The sequence below is a fragment of the Cinclus cinclus genome, chromosome 5 (genome assembly GCF_963662255.1).
Source record: "Cinclus cinclus chromosome 5, bCinCin1.1, whole genome shotgun sequence".
NCBI lineage: Eukaryota > Metazoa > Chordata > Aves > Passeriformes > Cinclidae > Cinclus > Cinclus cinclus.
In genome coordinates this window covers 27,665,045-27,684,394 of record NC_085050.1, presented here as the reverse complement: position 1 = coordinate 27,684,394, position 19,350 = coordinate 27,665,045, and the positions used below count along the sequence as shown (strand labels likewise).

General features: G+C 36.7%; 1 protein-coding gene across 3 annotated transcripts; it reads left to right on the top strand.

Annotated features, from left to right (window-relative positions):
- Positions 1 to 105: 105 nt before the first annotated feature.
- Positions 106 to 17,991, top strand: AASDH (aminoadipate-semialdehyde dehydrogenase). Of its 3 annotated transcripts, XM_062492807.1 has the most exons (14): positions 106 to 399; positions 2,297 to 2,417; positions 3,087 to 3,427; positions 4,201 to 4,393; positions 6,733 to 6,974; positions 8,303 to 8,409; positions 8,863 to 9,035; positions 9,563 to 9,755; positions 10,272 to 10,390; positions 11,681 to 12,515; positions 13,597 to 13,760; positions 14,354 to 14,479; positions 15,714 to 15,845; positions 16,884 to 17,991. In XM_062492807.1, exons 1-14 carry the CDS (start codon positions 170 to 172, stop codon positions 17,274 to 17,276), a joined length of 3,369 nt encoding a protein of 1,122 aa, XP_062348791.1. In that variant the 5' UTR covers positions 106 to 169; the 3' UTR covers positions 17,277 to 17,991. The 3 variants fall into 3 exon arrangements, with proteins under 3 accessions (XP_062348791.1, XP_062348792.1, XP_062348793.1); XM_062492808.1 differs by lacking the exons at positions 13,597 to 13,760; positions 14,354 to 14,479; positions 15,714 to 15,845 and having other exon boundaries at positions 17,633 to 17,991; XM_062492809.1 differs by lacking the exons at positions 13,597 to 13,760; positions 14,354 to 14,479; positions 15,714 to 15,845 and having other exon boundaries at positions 16,884 to 16,933.
- The last annotated feature ends 1,359 nt before the right edge of the window (positions 17,992 to 19,350 follow it).

Genomic DNA, 19,350 nt, shown 5'->3' with positions numbered 1-19,350 from the left:
AGGCGTGGTAGAGCTGTGTGTTCTCTGCCATGGATTTATTCCCCCCTCCTTCCTGTTAGCGTTTCGTGTGCCTTTGTAGTGCGACCGAGGCGTTGAGAGTGATGCGGTGGCGACGCGGTGTGGTGCGGGGTTGTTTTTCCAGGGCCCCGGAGCGGTGCGGCGGACTGAGATGATGCTGCAGGAGCTGGTGTCCCGGGCGGCCGGCCTGCACTCGGACAGAGCCGCGGTCTGCTTTGACCAGTGCACCGGCAAACCCCCGGCCTTCTACACCTACGCCACGGTGCTTGAGCTTGCCGTGGAACTGACAGCTTTCCTTCAAAAGCACTGCGACCACCAAGGCAAATGTGAAATAGGCCTTTACTGCTCTCCGGGAATAAATCTGCCGTCTTGGATCTTAGGGTAATGGTTTGAATGCTTGCACTCTGTGTTGGTTTTTTAAGGGTCGTCTCTGTTACAACGAATTTTACAGTTCGTTTATATTTTTAATAGCAATGAAAATGTACTAATGGTGTAGTAGTGCGGTCAAGGTGCTGGAGTCTTGCATCTTTTAGGGAAAAAGATGGCAATATGATAATTTTTTGAAAAGCCATTGCTAAAATATTTCTGAATCTTAAGTCTTAAAGCTGTAAACTGTCTGCAACTGCATCCCTTCATTGAAAGTGATTTAGCGTGTTTATAAAAATACAAAAAAAAAAACCCAAAAAGGAATGGCTGGTATCTTTGTTCTGCTTGTATAAAGCTGGAAGTGATCTGACAGAAAACATCTGTTGAGAAGAGGACTGTGCAGGTTTTTTAATGTATTATCTTCCTGGCCAAGAAAACAAAATGATCTGAATGCAAATTCCATCTTTTAAGAACATTTAATGTTCCATTGCAAATATTATGGAAAGAAGTAATAAGTAATGTTACACTAAAGTGGTATTGATTAATTAATGGCTAAGAAGTTGAAACACTTGTGATCTCAATACTCATGTTAATCGAGCAATTTTTAAAATCCCGCTTCTAATGAATTCTAATGTTTGTATCCTTTATGTAGGTGTCTTTTTGTATTCCTAGTATTTATGATGGAATAGACAATCACAGGATCACAAGTGTATTTTTCCAGCTGATGAATTCAGCATCAGTTGTGCTTCCTGGGGACATGGCCTGTGTTGGTATTTTCCTGTTGTTCACACCTCATGTAAAATACACAGTGGTACCAGGAGAGGTACCCCAGTGGAGTATAAGGATTTCAGGGGAGTGAGCCAGCACTGTAATCATAAACCTCCCACAAGCACTGAGGAGCTTTCTCACCAGTCAGGAAATGCTTTTGCCCCGTGCAGCAGGTTGCTCTGAGATGTTGTGCAGGCACCATCCCTGGAGGTGTGCACAATCTGGTCGAGCTCACCATACTGAGGTCCCTTGACTGCTTGATCTGTTCTGAATCCCAGAGAGCTGAGTGGTAGCAGTTCTCTTTTGCTGTGTGAGGGGGATCTCGTGGGATCTCACTGATCTTACAGCTGTCATTGGGTGCGGGTCAGGCTGTCGGAACATGCGGGATGCTGCCCGTCCCACCTCTCCATTCAGGACCCTGGCGTTACTGCGGTGACAAACCACTTCCACAGAGGGGAAAGTAGAATAAATAAATAAATAACTTGTACGTACAGTGCAGGACATCCGTACAGTACAGAACCCAACAGCAGAGCAAACGTGAGGGTTTTGGGGATCAGTTCATACTTCAGTCGCCGCTTATTCGCTTTGGTTTTCGGGGCTGTATGGAGTTCCAGCGCTTGTGGTTATCCCGGAGCGCCGCTGCGGGGCAGGGAACGGGAGCGCAGGCACTTGGAGCTCCTCCGCCTGCCTTGTAGGAAAGAATCCCAGTGCCTGCCTAGATTTTCTTCCGCTGCGCTCTTTGCACTCTTAGTATTTTCAGCGTGCAGGCTTTTGGTGCTTTTCAGAATACGTTTATACATGTTGTACGTGCGTAAATGGAAAGGTATTTCTGTTTCTAGCCAAAACCAGGTTTTTAAATGTGATGCTGTTGATGTCAGTGATACCTTTTGTAATGAGTGACTTGCTTGGCTAGAAATAATATTGAATGTTTTCATCTAGCTTTAATCTTTTCCCTTGCTCTAAAAGACTAAAAGGCAGCACTGATTTCCATCCTGCTTTGTTACCAGCAAGATCTTTGAAAGTCATGTTATGACTACATTTTCTAGCTCAGGCAACTGTAAAAGTATAAAAGAAATTTTAGCAAAATCTAAGAGGATTTTCTTATGTTCTTTTTTAATTGTTTAAAATATATTTGTTTCATTAGAATACTTCAAGTTCCAGCTGCCTATTCACCTATTGATCCAGATGCACCACCAACTATATCCACTTACTTCATGAAGAAAAGCAATCTTCAGTATATTCTTGTTGAGAATGACAAAGTAAATGTAAGTGTTCAGGCTTCTATAGGAATTTCGACATGTGTAGATATGCAGATTGAAGTCTGTTTCAGGCTTGCATGGAGTACTTTTGTTTTTTCATGGCTGAAGGTTGTCTTTCTTATTCAGAGAAGAACATATTTAAAATCAGAAGTACAAAAGTTCTCTCTTCTTCAAAATAATTGCCTTCTTCCCTGTTACACTGTTGCTAAGGCAGCCTTGTTGGACATTGATATTAGAAGACTATTCCAGGCTTGTTTCTTTTTATGTCAGTCTAAGAAATCTGCAGTAGTTAAAAAAGCTCCTGCATTTAATAGTTGGGTTTCTCTTTGTCTAACTCATCCCAAATCTTGTACGCTCACTCACTGCAAAGGGAATAGACAAGTTACAATTCAGATTCCTTGGTCTTCTGCAGCATTCTTTTGTATATTTCCCTTTCTTTTTTTCATTTGCTCAGATAACTGTTTATTTTGCATTTATGTAGTCTATGTTAATTCATATTTAATTTATAGAAGTACATGAGCTTATAATTGTCTGATGTGTGTCCTCCGAAAGTAGAGATATGAAAAAATCACAGCTTGTTTGTATGAAATGTTGTTTTCTGTTTCATTGCATGCAATAGAACAACAACAGTGCCTTCTGAGTTCCACTGTTTGAATTGCTCATTTTCTCTTGCAGAAATTCCAGACGTCCCACGCTGGTTTTTTTTGCCACAATTCCTCTGCCATAGAACATATTGGTTTAACTCTCTTCCAAATGAGCTGCAGCAACATTGATTTCAGTTCAGAAGTAGACAATATCAAAAGTAAATGTGAACTCTCCAATGCTGTGGATGACTCGCAGCTGGGATATACTGTTTGCCCAGATCAAACTGAAGTAAAATCATCAGAAGCAGGATACATGGGTGCTGGACAGAAAGGCACTTTAGCATATGTCTTGCATACATCAGGAACTACAGGAATCCCCAAAATAGTCAGAGTGCCTCATAGATGTATAGTGCCTAATATTCTGCATCTTAAGTAAGTATGGTTTTCAGTTTTCCTTTCAAATGCTTTTACAGATTTGATGCTTTTAGTTTTGTTTGTTTTTTTTAAATAATTCAGAGGAGTGTAAGTAGGGTTTTTGTTGACACTGCTTCACTTCTTCCTCCATGTCCACCTTTGTGGTTTTTCTGCTTTTATTTCCAAGTAGAATCATATAACATTTTGTTTCTCTGTCAGTATTATACTTAAATGGTGTTTTGCCTTTATATTTGAGGGCTGTGCTTCAAATAGCACACTGTTGCTCTAAGTTTTGTACTGTCATCTGGCTTGTGGCTTAAAAGAAATAGACAACAAATTAAATCATTTGTCCACAGTTATATTTACTGTGTTCTGTAGTTCTTAAGTCATAATTCATTTTTAGGCTACCCAGGTTTCTTTCTGTCTCATTTCACTTTAAAAGAAATCTGTTATGGAAAATACAATATTTTTTCTTTCTTGTCTTTTCCTTTCTTCTTCTTTGTTTTTTCTTTCTTCATATTTTTCCTTTTTAAATGAGCATCTGTTAGTTGAAACATGCCTTTCAGTGAACTCTATTGATGTGTAATATGGTGGGTATCTTCATAAAACACATAATTAGTGAAATCAGTAGTTGTAGTCCAAGAGCTCTTGCTGAAATTACCTGTCTACATATTAAGAGCCCTTAATATGAGCTTTGATAATGCATTTCTTTCATGCTTTCATTCTTTCAGTTGGGAAGGGTTTTTTGACTGCGTGCATCAGATTAGTAATTCCTAGCTTTCTTATTTTAGATCCATATTTGAAATCACACAGGATGATGTGCTATTCCTGGCTTCTCCTCTCACATTTGACCCATCTGTGGTTGAATTGTTTATGGCTCTGACAAGTGGAGCCTCTATTCTTGTTATACCAAACACCATTAAAATGATGCCTGCGGAGCTCTCTGCTGCTCTGTTTCACCACCACCATGTGACAGTGTTGCAGGTAAGCAAAATCTAGGTGTTTCCAGTGTCTTGCTTCTCACTTTTGCTAATGTGTACTACTTTTTATCAGCCTAGAATCTAATGCTAATAGGACAAGAGTGTTCTTGCTCAAAAGCAATAGCTATCCTTTTTGTTGTAGACTGGTACCTGCCAAGAAAAATACTATTTGATCAAAACTTCAAACATTGTGTGATAGAAAACACTGAGATAAATATTATTTTAAGAAACCTTTACTTATTAAGAATTAAATTAATTATTCTGTTAATTAAACTTTTTGTTCTGAAGAATCTGGGAATAGAGTAAACTGTTGTAGACATTTTAAGCACTTTTTAATGGGCTTGATCTTGGAGTTTTTCATCATAAACAACTTTTAAGTTTTAATGTTAGTTTTTAATCTAACTACAACTAAACTAGTGCTATATATAGGGTGGTAAAATGTCTGTCATTTTTACAATAATGAGAACAAGGCAATAATTGAATAATTGATTTCAGAGTAATACTTAGTGTTTTCATGTCACCTGTTTATAGGAGGCTTCATGCATCTGTATGATTTGAAATAGGTTATCTGCTATATGATTTCAATTGTTATAAAGTTTGCAAAATTTACTTGAAGCTTCCAGCATGGCTGAATAAGCCTTGCCTATACTTGTAGTTCTGTCCTGTTTCTCTTGTCCTGTCACTTGCTAGCTAGGAGAAGAGACTGACCTCCACCTGGCTACACCCTCCTTTCAGGCAGTAGTAGAGAGCAAAAAGGTCACCCCAAGCCTCCTTTTCTCCAGGCTAAACACCTCTAGCTCCTTCAGCTGCTCATTGTAGGATTTGTGCTCCAAACCCTATTCCATTCCCTTTTTTTTTTTTTTTTTTTTTTTTTTTTTTTTTTTTTTTTTGCATGAGTGGTGATATTTGAGATTGACTAGGGTGTAAATTTAAGATTAGTGAGTAACTGGCTGAAGATTCCACGGCAGAAAAAATATCCATTAGTTACAAATCTTTTGTAACTATGCTCTTATTTTTGGTAGGGTTGCTATAAATGGTGTAGATTGTTCTATGATATACAAACTTCATGATCAGTTTAGCTAAGTTGCTTGTAGGAAAAAAAAAAATTCTGAGATATTGCTCTCTATGAGCAAGATTTTTTTAAGTGTGTCTTTTAGAACTTTTACATATATATTTGTTAAGCGTATTGAGCAGTAATAGAGAAAGGCATATGAAGATTTTTGAAAAGTCTCTTCAAGAAAAGTTTGATTTTTTTTTTTATTTGTTTTTTTGTTTTTTGGATGACTGTCCTCATCAGTGAAGGAAGGGCTTCTCAGCTGAATACTTGACAAAAATGTTCTCCTTACAGCTTGACTGATGGATGAGTAAATTGTGTGATGTTTCTTAAAGAATTACATCCCCCCTGTGAATATTTTGAGTAGCTTGAAAAATCCAAAAATAATTATGGGGGAGGGAAGGGTATAATTTTTTCCCCCTTTTTTGTTTTGTTTTGTTGCTAGAATTTCACTGAAGTTCAAATTATCAGTTGAATAAAGATGGTCTTCATCTATTACTAGAAAAATAGAACCGGTAAGGAATAATCACATTAATTTTCCAGTTGTCTTACTAGAAAAGTTAGTGAGAGTGAAATATGCCTGGTAAAAATTATTTACTGTTTTTTTTTTTTTCGTTCCAGTGAAAGGGTTCTACATCACCAATAGTTTTATAGAAGTAGTTGTTTAAGGAAACTGCTTAGCGTTTGGGGGATTTGGGTTTTATATATTTTCCCACTGCTTATTTTAGTGAAAACTTTGAGAAAAACTAATTTTTGTAAACTGTTCTATTTACATTAATCAAGGACAACCCTGAATCTTACCTCCTAGGAATTTTTAGTGTTATGTAAGGCCTTAAATATTCTACATGCAGATTAGTCAGATGTATAGCTTATATTTTTGATATAAAATTCTGGAAAATTATGGGGAAAAAGGCTCAAACAATAACATGAAGAGAATAAATACTGTGTCACTTTCTGTTTCCAAGTAATTAACATAAGAGCTCAAGTGCATGCACTTGAGGTAATAGCTGAGACAGAAGGGAACCCATAACACAACTTCTGAGTAAAGAAGCAGCTTTGCTGAAGAACACAGATTGATGCTGATAGTACTCATTAAAGGCCTTATAAGCAACAAAATCTCACAAAACACCATTGTGATGGTTGATCCATAGATGTTTTAAAGTGCATCCATAATACAGCTATGCAGCAGATAGGATAAAGCAGGAAGAGAGGTACACATACACTAGTAAAATGTAACAGGTCTTCTCTCTCTCTCTTTTTTCTTTTTTTTTTTAATATGCATTGTTCAGGCAACACCAACACTTCTCAGGAGGTTTGGAGCTCACATTATTAAATCAAGGGTGTTGTCTGCAAATACTTCACTTCGTGTCTTAGCCCTTGGTGGTGAAGCATTTCCTGTACTGAGCCTCTTGAAAAGTTGGAAGCACACGGAGAACAAAACAAGTATTTTTAATCTCTATGGTATTACTGAAGTGTCAAGCTGGGCCACTTGCTACAAGATTCCTGAGGAGGTTTTTAGTGCTGATTTTAGGTAGGAAAATTCACTGTTCTCAATGGTTTGGCATGTGAATGATGAAAATCACCAGAAATAGAACCTCAGTCTCCTGTTACCAGGACTACTGAGTCCCTATGAGTGTTTATACTGGTAGAAGTTAGGTTTGGGTTTTATGCATAAACAGACTAATCTGTTATCTCATGAGCCTGTACAGCCCCCCCCCTCCCCTATTTTAGTAGTGTGGATGACAGAAATTTGTCCGAAGTTTCTCACCCAAGGTTCCACAGTAATTTTACTTAAACTTCAAAAAGTACTTTCTTTTTATCACTCTGTTGTATTTCACTCAGTTCCTGACTTGTTTGGTTGTTTGGCATTTTTTTCTTCATATTATTTTATAGAGTTATGAAAGATACTTCCTGTTATCCCACTGTCTCATTTTCTCTCTGAAATGTGTGATTATTCCATGGCATAATAATTATACATGCAGTTTGAGTTAATTGCGTCCTAGAAAATGGGAATGGTTTGCACAAGTGATGGGATATATTAACCTGGTGCTTAAGCCCTTGAGTACTAAAAATGGTGGGTCATCATGAGGTGTTACTAAATTCTCATGTAAAACTAATTTTCTTTGAGTTCAAACATAAAATGTATTACTTTAAAATAGAAATTGGATTGGAATCCATGCCAAAGTTATTTAAAGATGTTTTAAGTTTTGCTTTACTGGAGAAAATATATTATTCTATGCTCCCACTTAGAAATAGTTTCTATATTCAATAAATGAGGTCCTGCAACAGCTTTAAGAGGCTGGAGAATGAAGGGAAAGGAAGGAGTTGGTCAGTAGTTCAGGAGAAGTCTATAACAAATGCATGACATTGAAATGACAGTTTCTTATATTTCAGTCTTTTCTAACTGAACATTTTCTAAATCTTTTTCTGACGTTTTCTTAACTGTACTTATTAAAAATAGAGTAGAAGCTCAAATTAGGCAGGGAAAAATGAGTGAGAAAGCCGTTACACACGCATAAATTGATTGACTTGATGGATGTTTCAATCTGGGAGACCTAGAAGTTAACTGAAGTGCTTGGGATTCTCTCAGGGTATTTCAGGGTATATTCAGGCCTTATTTTCTATAGTTCTGTGGGGTTTTCTGGTATATATTAGTGTCAGCCGTGCATACTGATGAGGTTTTTAATTTTTGATAAGTGGATATGTTTTTAAAGAAGAAGCAGTAGCAGAAAGAAGTTCCAGACATCTGTCTTTGCTCTAATGCCAGTCCTTTAAAAAATACATTATACCTGGTTTCTGGGACAGTTGTTTTGTGTTCAGAAAACAAAGACTTCTACTGTTTCTCTCTAATATATTTAGAATGGATTTTCCTGTACCTTTGGGATCACCACTCCTTGGAACCAAACTTGAGGTCAGAGATGCCAATGGATCTGCAGTTCTTGAAGGCGAGGGACAAATATTTATAGGTTATTTTATGTTTCTAATTATTCTAAGATACTGTTCTTAATTGATTGAGTTTTAATAATATATTGATTCTTTTACTTGATATTTGCCTGTGATATACAGATTAATTAGCACTGTAAGTTCTGGTTGGGCTGGGAACCTTCTGATAGTATTTCAGGTTGTTGGAATGAGCAGGAAATTACCATCATTTTATCTGCAGACTCTGCCTTCATTATATTGATTTATTTTTCCCTTCTTGCATTTTGACATTCTCAGCTGAAGTAATTTCTGTGTATTAGCTTAATTGACTGCATGGCCAAAATTGTACATTGCAGAAGTTTAGACATTGATAATAATGTTTCAATATTTCTTATAATGCGTGATAAAGTTTAAGAGAATTTGATAAAACACACTTTATAATTTTCATTTACAGTTAGCTCTTTAATATATATGACCATAATCTTTTTTTTGTGTAGGTGGTGAAGAACGAATCTGCTTTCTTGATGATGAAATAACTGTGCCACTGGGTACAATGAGAGAGACAGGGGATTTTGTAAGAGTGAAGAGTGCAGAGTTGTACTTCTTGGGTCGGAAAGACAATCAGATTAAACGTCATGGCAAACGTTTTAATATTGAATATCTGCAGCAGGTAAGTGCTCATATCCAGAGTGGAGCATGCCACTGTAAAAAGGCAGATATGAGGAACACATTGTTATCATCAGAAATGGGTATTTGCTTGGTTTCAGGTGACTTTTAGGAGTCTAAAGGAATTTGGAGGGTGTATTATAAAAAAATCTAGTCACATAATTTAGGGAGGAGTTTGTTCTGAGTTATTGGGAATCTGTTTTATTGTATGGTTTCTTCCAGGAGAATTGAGAACTGTATAAACATCTGAAAAGTACTGAGTATAGTGATTGTTCTACAAGATTGAGTGTCACACTCCTGGATTATGTCTCATTCATGGCATTTTGGCAAATAATACATATATCTCTGAGTTTGTTTTTATGTGAAGTGCAATATTCAGCTACAAAAGGATATTTCATAGGATGTTGTGTAGGAATGTGAGAAAAATAGAGTTTTTAAAGGTGTTAACTTTTTTAATTGTTTTTTTTTTTTTTGCTTCTTTTACTCTATTGAACTGCATTTCAAAGCAAGACTAATGTTTTTTAATTGCAGGTTGCTGAAAATCTTTGCCAGGTAGAAGCTTGTGCAGTTACCTGGTATCAACAGGAAAAACTTATCCTGTTTGTTTTACCCAAAGATGATTTTGAAGAGAGAGAAACACTTAAGGAACTCCAGAAGTGTCTACCAGCTCATGCAGTCCCTGATGAGATTGTAGTGATTAAAGCTTTGCCATTAACATCACATGGTAAATGAAGCCATTTAGAACCCTTGCCACTTGTTTTAATGGTATCCATTGCCTTTTTAAATTATTTTTTTTTATTCACCAAAATCCGGTATCTGATTCATGCTTTTAGAATATATACACTAAATAAGTAATGTCTAGTAGGAAATAATGGCCATGTATTATTATGTTTTCTTGATGGTGTTTCATTTGGAAGTCAAAGAGTGGTGGAAAAATCAATTTAGTTTTAACACTGCTCATTTCTTACCTCAGTTGCTCCTGTTGCAGTCTGCAACAGAGCCCTCACTTCTGCTGAGGAAAAACCAGGCCTTGAAGGTGGGATTATGTGGGAGGGGTAAATTTTAAAAAACTTTACTGGGTTTTCATGTAGCTGATCAACTGTGTAAAAAAAGGCAGATGCAGTAGAGTATGAATAAGGAAATGCATACAAGAATATAGTGACTATTTGGGCAGAGCAAGTTTTAAAAGTGCTAATACTAAAATAGAAAAGAAAAAAATCGTCCTCTATTTTTTACAAAGGCAAAGTTGATATATGTGAGCTGAACAAGATTTACCAGAACCATCTAATCTCCAGAAGGCGTGACAATAAGCTGAGTGACGCAGAGGAATTGTGGGAAAGATTGCTGTATTTATGGAAGGTAGTATTTTGAGCTGCCTTTTTATCTTTGCAAGTGGATCATTATACATGTGTCAGGAATTAAACAATTTTAAGAAGTATGACTAATGCAACCAGAACATTCTAGCTGCCTATAGATTTAAGCAGTACAGCTCTTTTCTGTTCATTTAATACTTAAATATAGTTGCTCTGCAGCGGCCAAGAGGGAGTAATTTATATTTCTCTATCAGATAAAACTGCAGGCTATGAGGTGCAAGCAGTTAGCATAGAAAGAATGTAATCTGTCAGTAGCTTTTTGAATGCTGCTTCACATGCTAAAGAAAACAAGGAACTGGGGCATGGAAACTTTGTAAAAAAAATTGCTGCCGTGTTAGTAGAATTTTTTATTTCTCAAGATAATTATAAATTGAAGAGTCCTTTTTTTAAGTAGATGGCACAGTTGCACAACTGTCTCTTGGACGGCCTGTTTGGATTGTTTCTAAATTTCTCTGCTAAAGACTTGTTTTTGAAGGCATTGAAATATGATGCCAAATGGTATTACTTTGTTTTTCAAAGGTGGACTTACAAGTTTTACCTGAAAGTGGGATTAGCTGTGGCCTAAGACTTGAACAAGTAAATGCAGAGTATTTATTTGTCTGTGCTGGTGCTTTTCACATTGATGGTTGTGAAGTGATAACCCAGGGGATTGGATATGCCCTAGACCCATTATGGACAACAGAAGTTGGCCTCCAAAACCAGAGGGTATGGACTTGACACCCAGACTTAACAAGGCAGTGCAGTGAGATGCAGCACAGTTATTGCTGTTTATTGTAGTAACAATGCCAAATGCAAAATCTTTCATGAACTAAAGGGCTTGTAACTTCAAAAGCAGGGAGGTAAGTAGGTTAGTTAAATTATTCAAAAGTGAAAAAGAACAGTTTATATAAACTTTATTATTAAAATAAAACACCTAAACTGATTTTATCAAAAGGCATGTTTTATCTGCAGAGTTGTCATTGACAAATGGTATTGAAAATGGCCAATCAATATATAGTTCAATTCCCTTTAATTCCTTAGACTGCAGAATTGAAATTGAGCAAGACATTTTGTAGTACAAAATCAGTATCTCCCTATTTCCTCCCCAGTTCTTCTTCTATCAGTCCTTCTGCTGGCACTAACATTTTTCAATGATTTTTTGCAGAGTAGTGAATTTTCTCAGTTGTTGATTTTTAGCACAATTTCTAGGTGTTCAGATGGATTCTACCTGAGGTTTTGTGTGTGACATGATATAGTAACTATGGACTGGTACCTCTCTCCATCCTTTCTTCTCTAGTCTGTCCTTGGTCTGGCGTGTGATTCCACTGGAATTTCTAAAGATGCAATGTTTCTATACAGTGGTGGAGACTCCCTAAAGGCCCTACGATTTTATGAAGAAATTGAGATGTTAGTAGGCAAAGCTGTGCCTGGACTCCTTGAAGTTATTCTCAGCCACTCCATTGAAGAGGTTTACAGGCATATTCTTAAAATGCTGTTTCCAGATGAAGAGCAATTAATGAATCCTGGCAATGTTGTGAAAAGAAAATTGAGAGGGAACAGTGGAGAGGAATTCCTTGGAAAATATATTAAACTGACATCTTCGAGAGGTCTTGAGATTGCTTCAGGATTAATTCCTTTTATTGCACTGAACAGAGGAAATCATTATTTCCCTGTGAATTTCACCAAGTCTTCTATGCAGTCCAAAAATACAGTACAGGTAGGAGTGAAACCACTACAGCAGCCATCCTTTCTGCATTCTAAGACTTCAGGTGTAATGAAAAGCCACGTGCAAGGGTCAGAACTGGAGAACAGGATTTTAACACTTGAAAACAAGGCAAATAAAAATGACCATTCCTCTGTTCAGCAAATCCATGCAGAATGTAGTCGTTCATCAGTGGCAGAGTTGGCATTGTGCGTGAGGTGGAAGTCAAACACAAGAAAATGTGTTGATGCATCACCACTGGTTATAATACCAGCTAAAGAAGTATCTGCATCTGTGTATGTTGGCTCTCACTCCCATGCAATGCAGGCAATTGATCTAGATTTGGGAGAAATAAAATGGGAGAAGACCCTTGGAGATCGTATTGAATCTTCTGCCTGTGTATCCAAGTGTGGAAATTTCATTGTTGTTGGTATGTATTTTGTTTCAGTGTTCATTCTAAATTCTTTTTTCTGCTAAATGCAAGATGAATGACAGAGAATCGAATTTCTTATCTCTGGTTGTCCTCCATCCTTCAACTTCCATATCTGCCTCTGAACTAATTTATTGTCAAATAGAAACAGAAATAATTTAAGTTTCATGATAATTAGTGGTGGAGCTTGTCTAGCAGAAACAGTTGTGATTTATTATATCCCTGTTTATTAATGAGGAATAATCAATGGCTACTGTTTCTTTTTTAGTGGTAGATTAAGGTGTGACATTTAAACTGTTGTTTTTTTGGGGTTTTTTAAAGTAGGGAATGGTAATGCAGGCTTAAAATATCTTTGTAGATTGATAGAGTTAGAAATTAGCACATGGTACCTCATATTATTTTTCACAGTTTAATTATCTGATTTGACCTTTCTTTTTGGAAATGTAAAGATCATGTTTGGATACTTTTTTGGTTTTCTCATGTCTGAAGTCAGCAGAGTTGCCATTATTTATCTTAGTGTCATCTTTTTAGCTAGTACATCTACATCACTGGTTAGCACAGGTGTCCAAGTGGTGAGGTTTTTTAATGCAATTCCAGTGTTGCCATATTTTTGTTTGTATTTTGATTGCTGTTCACTCTTGATAATAAAATGGAATATCTCATTAACATGAAGGAGTTTCTATGATGACAGTTTGGTTTTCATTAGAAAACTTACAAACTTTATTCTTTTAACACCTTTGTTTTCAGAAACAAAACCTGGGCAAAGAGGTAATGAAAAAAATTGTATTTTCTCTTTTCAGTAATTTGCTATGTTTTCTAATATTGTTACTGAAAAATTTGATAGAAAGGTAGCGAAATAACTATATTCTAAATGTAACTTATAGACAAGATACACAGAACAATCATCTTTGACTGTATCAGCAAAACCTTTGCACAAGAGCTTTTCAAAATATTTTGAAACTCTACCTTATGAATAATCTAACTTCTTTCCAGCAGTGATGCAACTAGCAGCATAAGTCACACCATAAATGCAAATAATCATTATTCTTTTTTTTCCCCCATCATGTTTTATTCCACATAGGTTGTTATGATGGCTTAGTGTACGTGCTTCAAAGCAGAGATGGAGAAATACACTGGAGTTTTGTCACAGAGGACACTGTGAAGAGCTCTGCAGTTGTAGACCCTTCCAGTGGACTGGTCTACATTGGATCACACGACCAACATGTGTATGCTTTGGATATTTATGTAAGAGCATGGACTAACTTTTACGTGTAGAACAATGAATGTCCCATTTAGTCTCTATTTACAGTGCACCAGAGGAAGCTCCACTGCTGTTAGTATACTTAGAAGTCCACCATCACACTTCTGAAAGCTAGGCCTGCTGTAAGTGGGGTTAGGATTATGTAACAGTAAACAGTTTTAGTAGTGCTCTCAGTAGTGGTTCTTGTGTTACTAGTTCTGGTTGATACCAAGTCTTAAGTTTCTTAGTTTTTAAATTCTCCTTGTGTGTTTCAGAACAGGATGCCTAGCTAGAAATAGAATTGTGGTTTTCTGATGGGGAAAAAATCTTGCATTCTAAACGAGAAGATGGAGGGAGATGGAAAATAGAAGGGGCAGATACTGCCTTTTCATTAGTTGAATTTATTATATTTACTGGAAGAGAAAGTCAGTGGCACATATATTGCTGTCATGGCATGTAGATCATCTTCACTTCTTAACTAGTATTTGCTGAGTAAACACAGTATTTGATAATGTTTGATATTCAAAGGTCTTTGTAAACACGATGCGCTTTAACTCCAGTTGAAAAAATGGTTTTTATTTTTTTCTTGTACTTTCAGGAAAAGGTGTGTATATGGAAGTTACATTGCAAAGGTGGAGCTGTGTTTTCATCTCCTTGTCTAAGTTCTTTTCCACATCATCTCTATGTTGCTACACTGGGAGGACTGTTTTTGGCTGTTAATCCAGTATGTTCCTTTGCTTACGTGTCTTTCATCCTGATCTCAAGTTTAAATGAAGCCAAATGTATTTCTGAAGTTAAGATTGCTATTCTAATGAAAGGGCAGATGATCAAATGTTACCATGAAATATTTTTCTCTTGGGGGCATTATAATGATATACAAGGTTACCATAATACTTTCTATACTTCATCAATCTATCTGGTGATAAGGAGGACTGAAATTACCTGCTTGAATTCACATGCTGACCGTAGGCCAGAGTTGCAGTCAGTTTCTTGTCATTCCCATATCAGTAAAATCAGTGAGTGAAAACAAGTCTATAGATCTATTTCCTGTCCCTTCCTCCTTTGACAATAGGACTGGGGAAAAAGTATACAGAAATCAGAAAAGAATGCAGAAAGAAGCCCCTTCATTCTTCTTTCTGTTTCCCTCCCCATATTTAAGAGCTGTCCTTTTAATCTCAGTATGCAGTTCTGTTCTTTTCACTGGGGAAATGGCATTCTTGATAGATGTGGAGCAATTTCATGGTTTTCTGAGGCATTGTTGGCTTACAGCTGGTCCTGCCTGATACAAGGAACAGGGACTTGAAGCAGCTCTTGATGTTTTTGTACTTGCACAACACAGAGCATCAATTCTAATCACCTTTACCTTCCACCCACTATAACTGTCCTCAGTAATAACCAGTCTACCCTTAGAAAACCAGTGTGGTTTTGCAGCAGGAGTGGACTGTGCTTAAGACAATATTTTTTTATTCTGTAATCCACAGTTAACAGGTAGTTGAGAAACCCAGCTATAAATGAGTCTGCACCTTCCTATTTTTATGAATAATCCTAATTTGTGGGGCATGTGCAGGATACAGTAGGAATGTATTGTGACAGTCATAGAGAGTGAGTTGCAACATGTCCTAGAGTTTCCTAATATAACTTGATTCCAGGGTATCTCTGCTTCATTGGTCTTTGTCACATGCTGAGCAGCTGGGAATGAAATAAAAACTGAATCTGGCATTTATTAGAACTACTGCTAATACACTATTAGTTATCATTATTACTTTGCCTAGGGTAAGGAGGTTTTTGATTACATTTTTGTTTTGTGTGGGTTTTGTTGTTGTTGTTATGGTTTGGGGGTTTGGCATTTTTCTTTCCACACTACATAAGGGCTGGGTCAGGCAGTGATAGAAGGGTTGTTTTGTGCTGTTTCTTAACATTTGTGTTAAGCATCACATATTCCATGCTGCCACTTGCAGGTGACGGGGAGTAAGATTTGGAAAAGCAACCTTGGAAAACCACTCTTCTCCTCTCCTCACTGCAATGAGAACTACGTCTGTGTTGGGTGTGTGGATGGAAACTTATATTGTTACACACATTCTGGAGAAAAGGTAAAAGTGTTGTTGTGTTTTTATGTCCATCACAAAACCCTGAAAAAGTTACTGTATTATGACTGTTTTCTGAGGCTTAATAATTGACATATTACTTTTTGTGAACCAAATAAAAGTGCCTGTTGTTAGAAAGGAGAAAGTAGAAAAACTGTTTGCCTAGGGTAGTCCATGCAGCTCATGGCAAAATCACAAGCTCAGATACAGTAAGAGAATTTCTAGTTCAGATTTTATACCCAAAGCGAATTGTCAAGTGTAGTGCCAGCAAACAAAATTATTTCATTTGAAGCTTTTCAATCATGTTTAAGGTATCTCTTCTGCAAGATAGTGGTTATTCAGAAGTAAAGGTTTCTTAGAATTTTTATGAATTTATCAAAAAACTGCCAAATCTTACTTCTGGTAAAACACGTGTCAGCCTTCACTTTGAATTAAATGCGAGTATTTTTTTTTAATCTCCTCAGAGATAAATGTAGTTTGTATCTGGTGTTAAAACCACTGACACCATTCATTTGTTGGCCTGAGATGCAGTATACATGGCAATTTTTAAGCCTCTTGTGGTTATAAAATACATCTTAGTCCATCCATGCACTGCTCTCTGCTTGCAGCAGTGTTGCAGAACTTATACTCTCTTGAGGAGGAATCTGTACATTGTTAGCATAAGCAGAGGAAATCTTTATTAGAAAAGGAATATCTGCCTTTCAGGCAAAGGATGGCATATTAACAGGATTCTTGAAGTTCATTACTAATTGTACAACAGCCCAAGAGTGTTCTTTTCCCAAACAGGCCATTTTTACGTGGACCTCACTGAAGGTAGTAACTCTTCCCTCTTCCACACCTATTTTATGAGACTTTTATTGCTTACTCTCTGTGTAAAACCTAACTTATAATTTGACAAGGATTTACCAGCCCTCACTGAAATCTAATAGACTTTTGAAATGAAATGCTCTTCTATCAACAGGAAGTCTATTAAAAAATTACAGTTACTGTAAAACTGATAATGTAAGAAACCTTTGATAATGGGTGGTTATGTTCTTTCTGTAGGTTTGGCAATTTTCCACTAATGGGCCAGTGTTTTCATCTCCGTGCCTCTCAACTTTAACTAAGCAAGAAGTATTTTTTGGCTCTCACGACTGTTTTATCTACTGCTGTAACATGGAGGGTAATTTACTGTGGAAATTTGAAGCCACTTCAACTGTATATGGAACACCATTCATTTTCCAAAGCGATGACTTAAATAACAAAATTCTCTTGGCAGCAGTATCTACAGATGGCAAAGTGTGGATCCTGAATGCCAAGAGCGGAACAGCAGAAGGAGTAGATAAGCTTCCAGGAGAGGTTTTCTCTTCCCCCGTAGTATGGGGAACAAAGCTGGTTGTTGGCTGTAGAAATGATTATGTTTATTGTCTAGATCTGTATATTGCAGGAAAAAAATAACAGCTAAGATGTTAGGCTGCTTCATTTTTATTGTTTATGTTTGTAAACTAGGAGCTCTCTACCTCCCTGCCTATTTTGCTGCAGGCAAGAGATGCTCCTTGAAGGCTTATCAGGTAGCATTTTGCATCAGGCAGTCTCCAGGGGTGGAGGGAGGATGGCTGCTCAGCACCTCACCAGAGAGGGGACAAAGTGTGTAAGGTGCCATGATCCACAGCTGGGATAGCAGGCTGGACTCCAAGGGAGGAGTATATTGCTTTCTCTGAATCTGTCTGTCCCTGCCTGTGCCTGGCTCTTCCTCACGCCAGACTGGTGTTTGTCTGTCTGTCAAGATTTCTGTGCCAGGCAAGCTAACCCAGGTCGTTTTCTGAATCTAACTTTTAACTTGGTTTCTGGAGACATAGCCTGAATTTCATGTACCTGGAAGGAGTGACCTGTTTACTACAGTTTGTGCAAACAGAGCAGTTCATCATTTGTGGACATAGGCCCGTTATGGCTTAATTAATTTAGCATAAACTTAGACTCCACTGAAGTCAGTAGGAGTTGCCCCTTGTATTCTAAAGTGGAAATAACACTATAAATATTTAATTTCAATGACAGGGACAGTATGAGTTCCAAGCTGAAGTTTGCACTGCTCAAATCAACCACAGTCAAATAATTTTTTAAGATATCTTAATGAATGCTGTTTACATTGTCTTCACAAGAACTGTTAATAAAAGGTTGTATAAATTGGGGTTTGTGTTCTTTAACACCTTAGAAATAAGTACCAGGTGACTTGGTAATGCAAATCAAGTACTTGGCAGTGGCAAAAGTACACTTCACTAAGAGCATTTCCTAAGAGTCTTTTAAAAGAAGTATAGTAGAAGCTCTTATCTTATTTTCTCTCATCAGCCATCTACTTTGAATCCTGTGTAGCACAGAGTAGATTTATAGCACTGTAAAAAGTTCTGTTTGTAAGGCAAACCTGAACTACATGATTAGCAAAATGAGACACAGAGGACATATATCAATGATAAGATAATTTTGACCAGGTTATAGTTTAATAAGAATTAAAATGACAGTATAATAAACAATTGCACTTTAAAACATTTGAAAAATTAAAAAAGTACACAACAAATACCCCACAATTGTACATCTTGTAGTTTTTATACATTACTATATGAACATAGAGGTTAATCATATATAACCTTGTCAAAAGAAATGGTATTTTGTGTTTGTATAAGTTACAAAAAATTGAGACAATATACTACATAGTGGTTTATTCGGTTCTTAAAAGGTTTTTGCTGTTTTAAACTGGGTAGTAGTGTTTTGGATTTATTTTTACAGATTTCCAATACTTTATCAGAAATGGTTGCAGCAAAGCTAAAGCAAAGTAACACTTCACTTCATTGGTATTTAGTGCAAATCTTTGTTAATTTAACATGAAATGTCACTGTTGCACATGTACACTTTAGAAATGTTTCCATCAAGTACTGTACATAATACAGTTTCCATTGTTACACTAGATACCTTTATGGTTGAAAAAACCTCTGCTTTAGGACCATCCTTAATGAAAGCTCTATTCTATGCACTATTACTGGATTGTATTGGAAAATTGCATCCTTATGTCATGCACAATAGCACCTAATTTTGCTATGCTTTTCAAAATACCAGTATCTTTAATCCTGATTTATTTCACCTTCTCTGTATTTCTCCCTGGCTCTCCCTCCCGAGACATAATTGTAAAGATGCATTTCAGGTAGTTATTACATATCCATACTGCAGGCAAATAAACTTGGAAAAAGTGTAAATTTAACTTTAAGATGCACTAATTCCTGGTGCTAGCAGAGCAAAAGTAATTACAGGGCCAGTTCTTTCTTCAGATATTGAAGGCATTAAGTTTTTTCCCAAGCATTTGAGAGAAGCATTGTCTCATTTCTGCTTAAAACATATTAATTACTTACATACATGGTAAAGCTTACTTTTAGAGATTCTGGTTTTAAATATGAAACTGAACAAAACAGATGGCTCAAGACACCCAAGAAAGCCCATCTTGCTGCTTCACGTGTACTGGATCTAACACATCCATTGTGTTTGT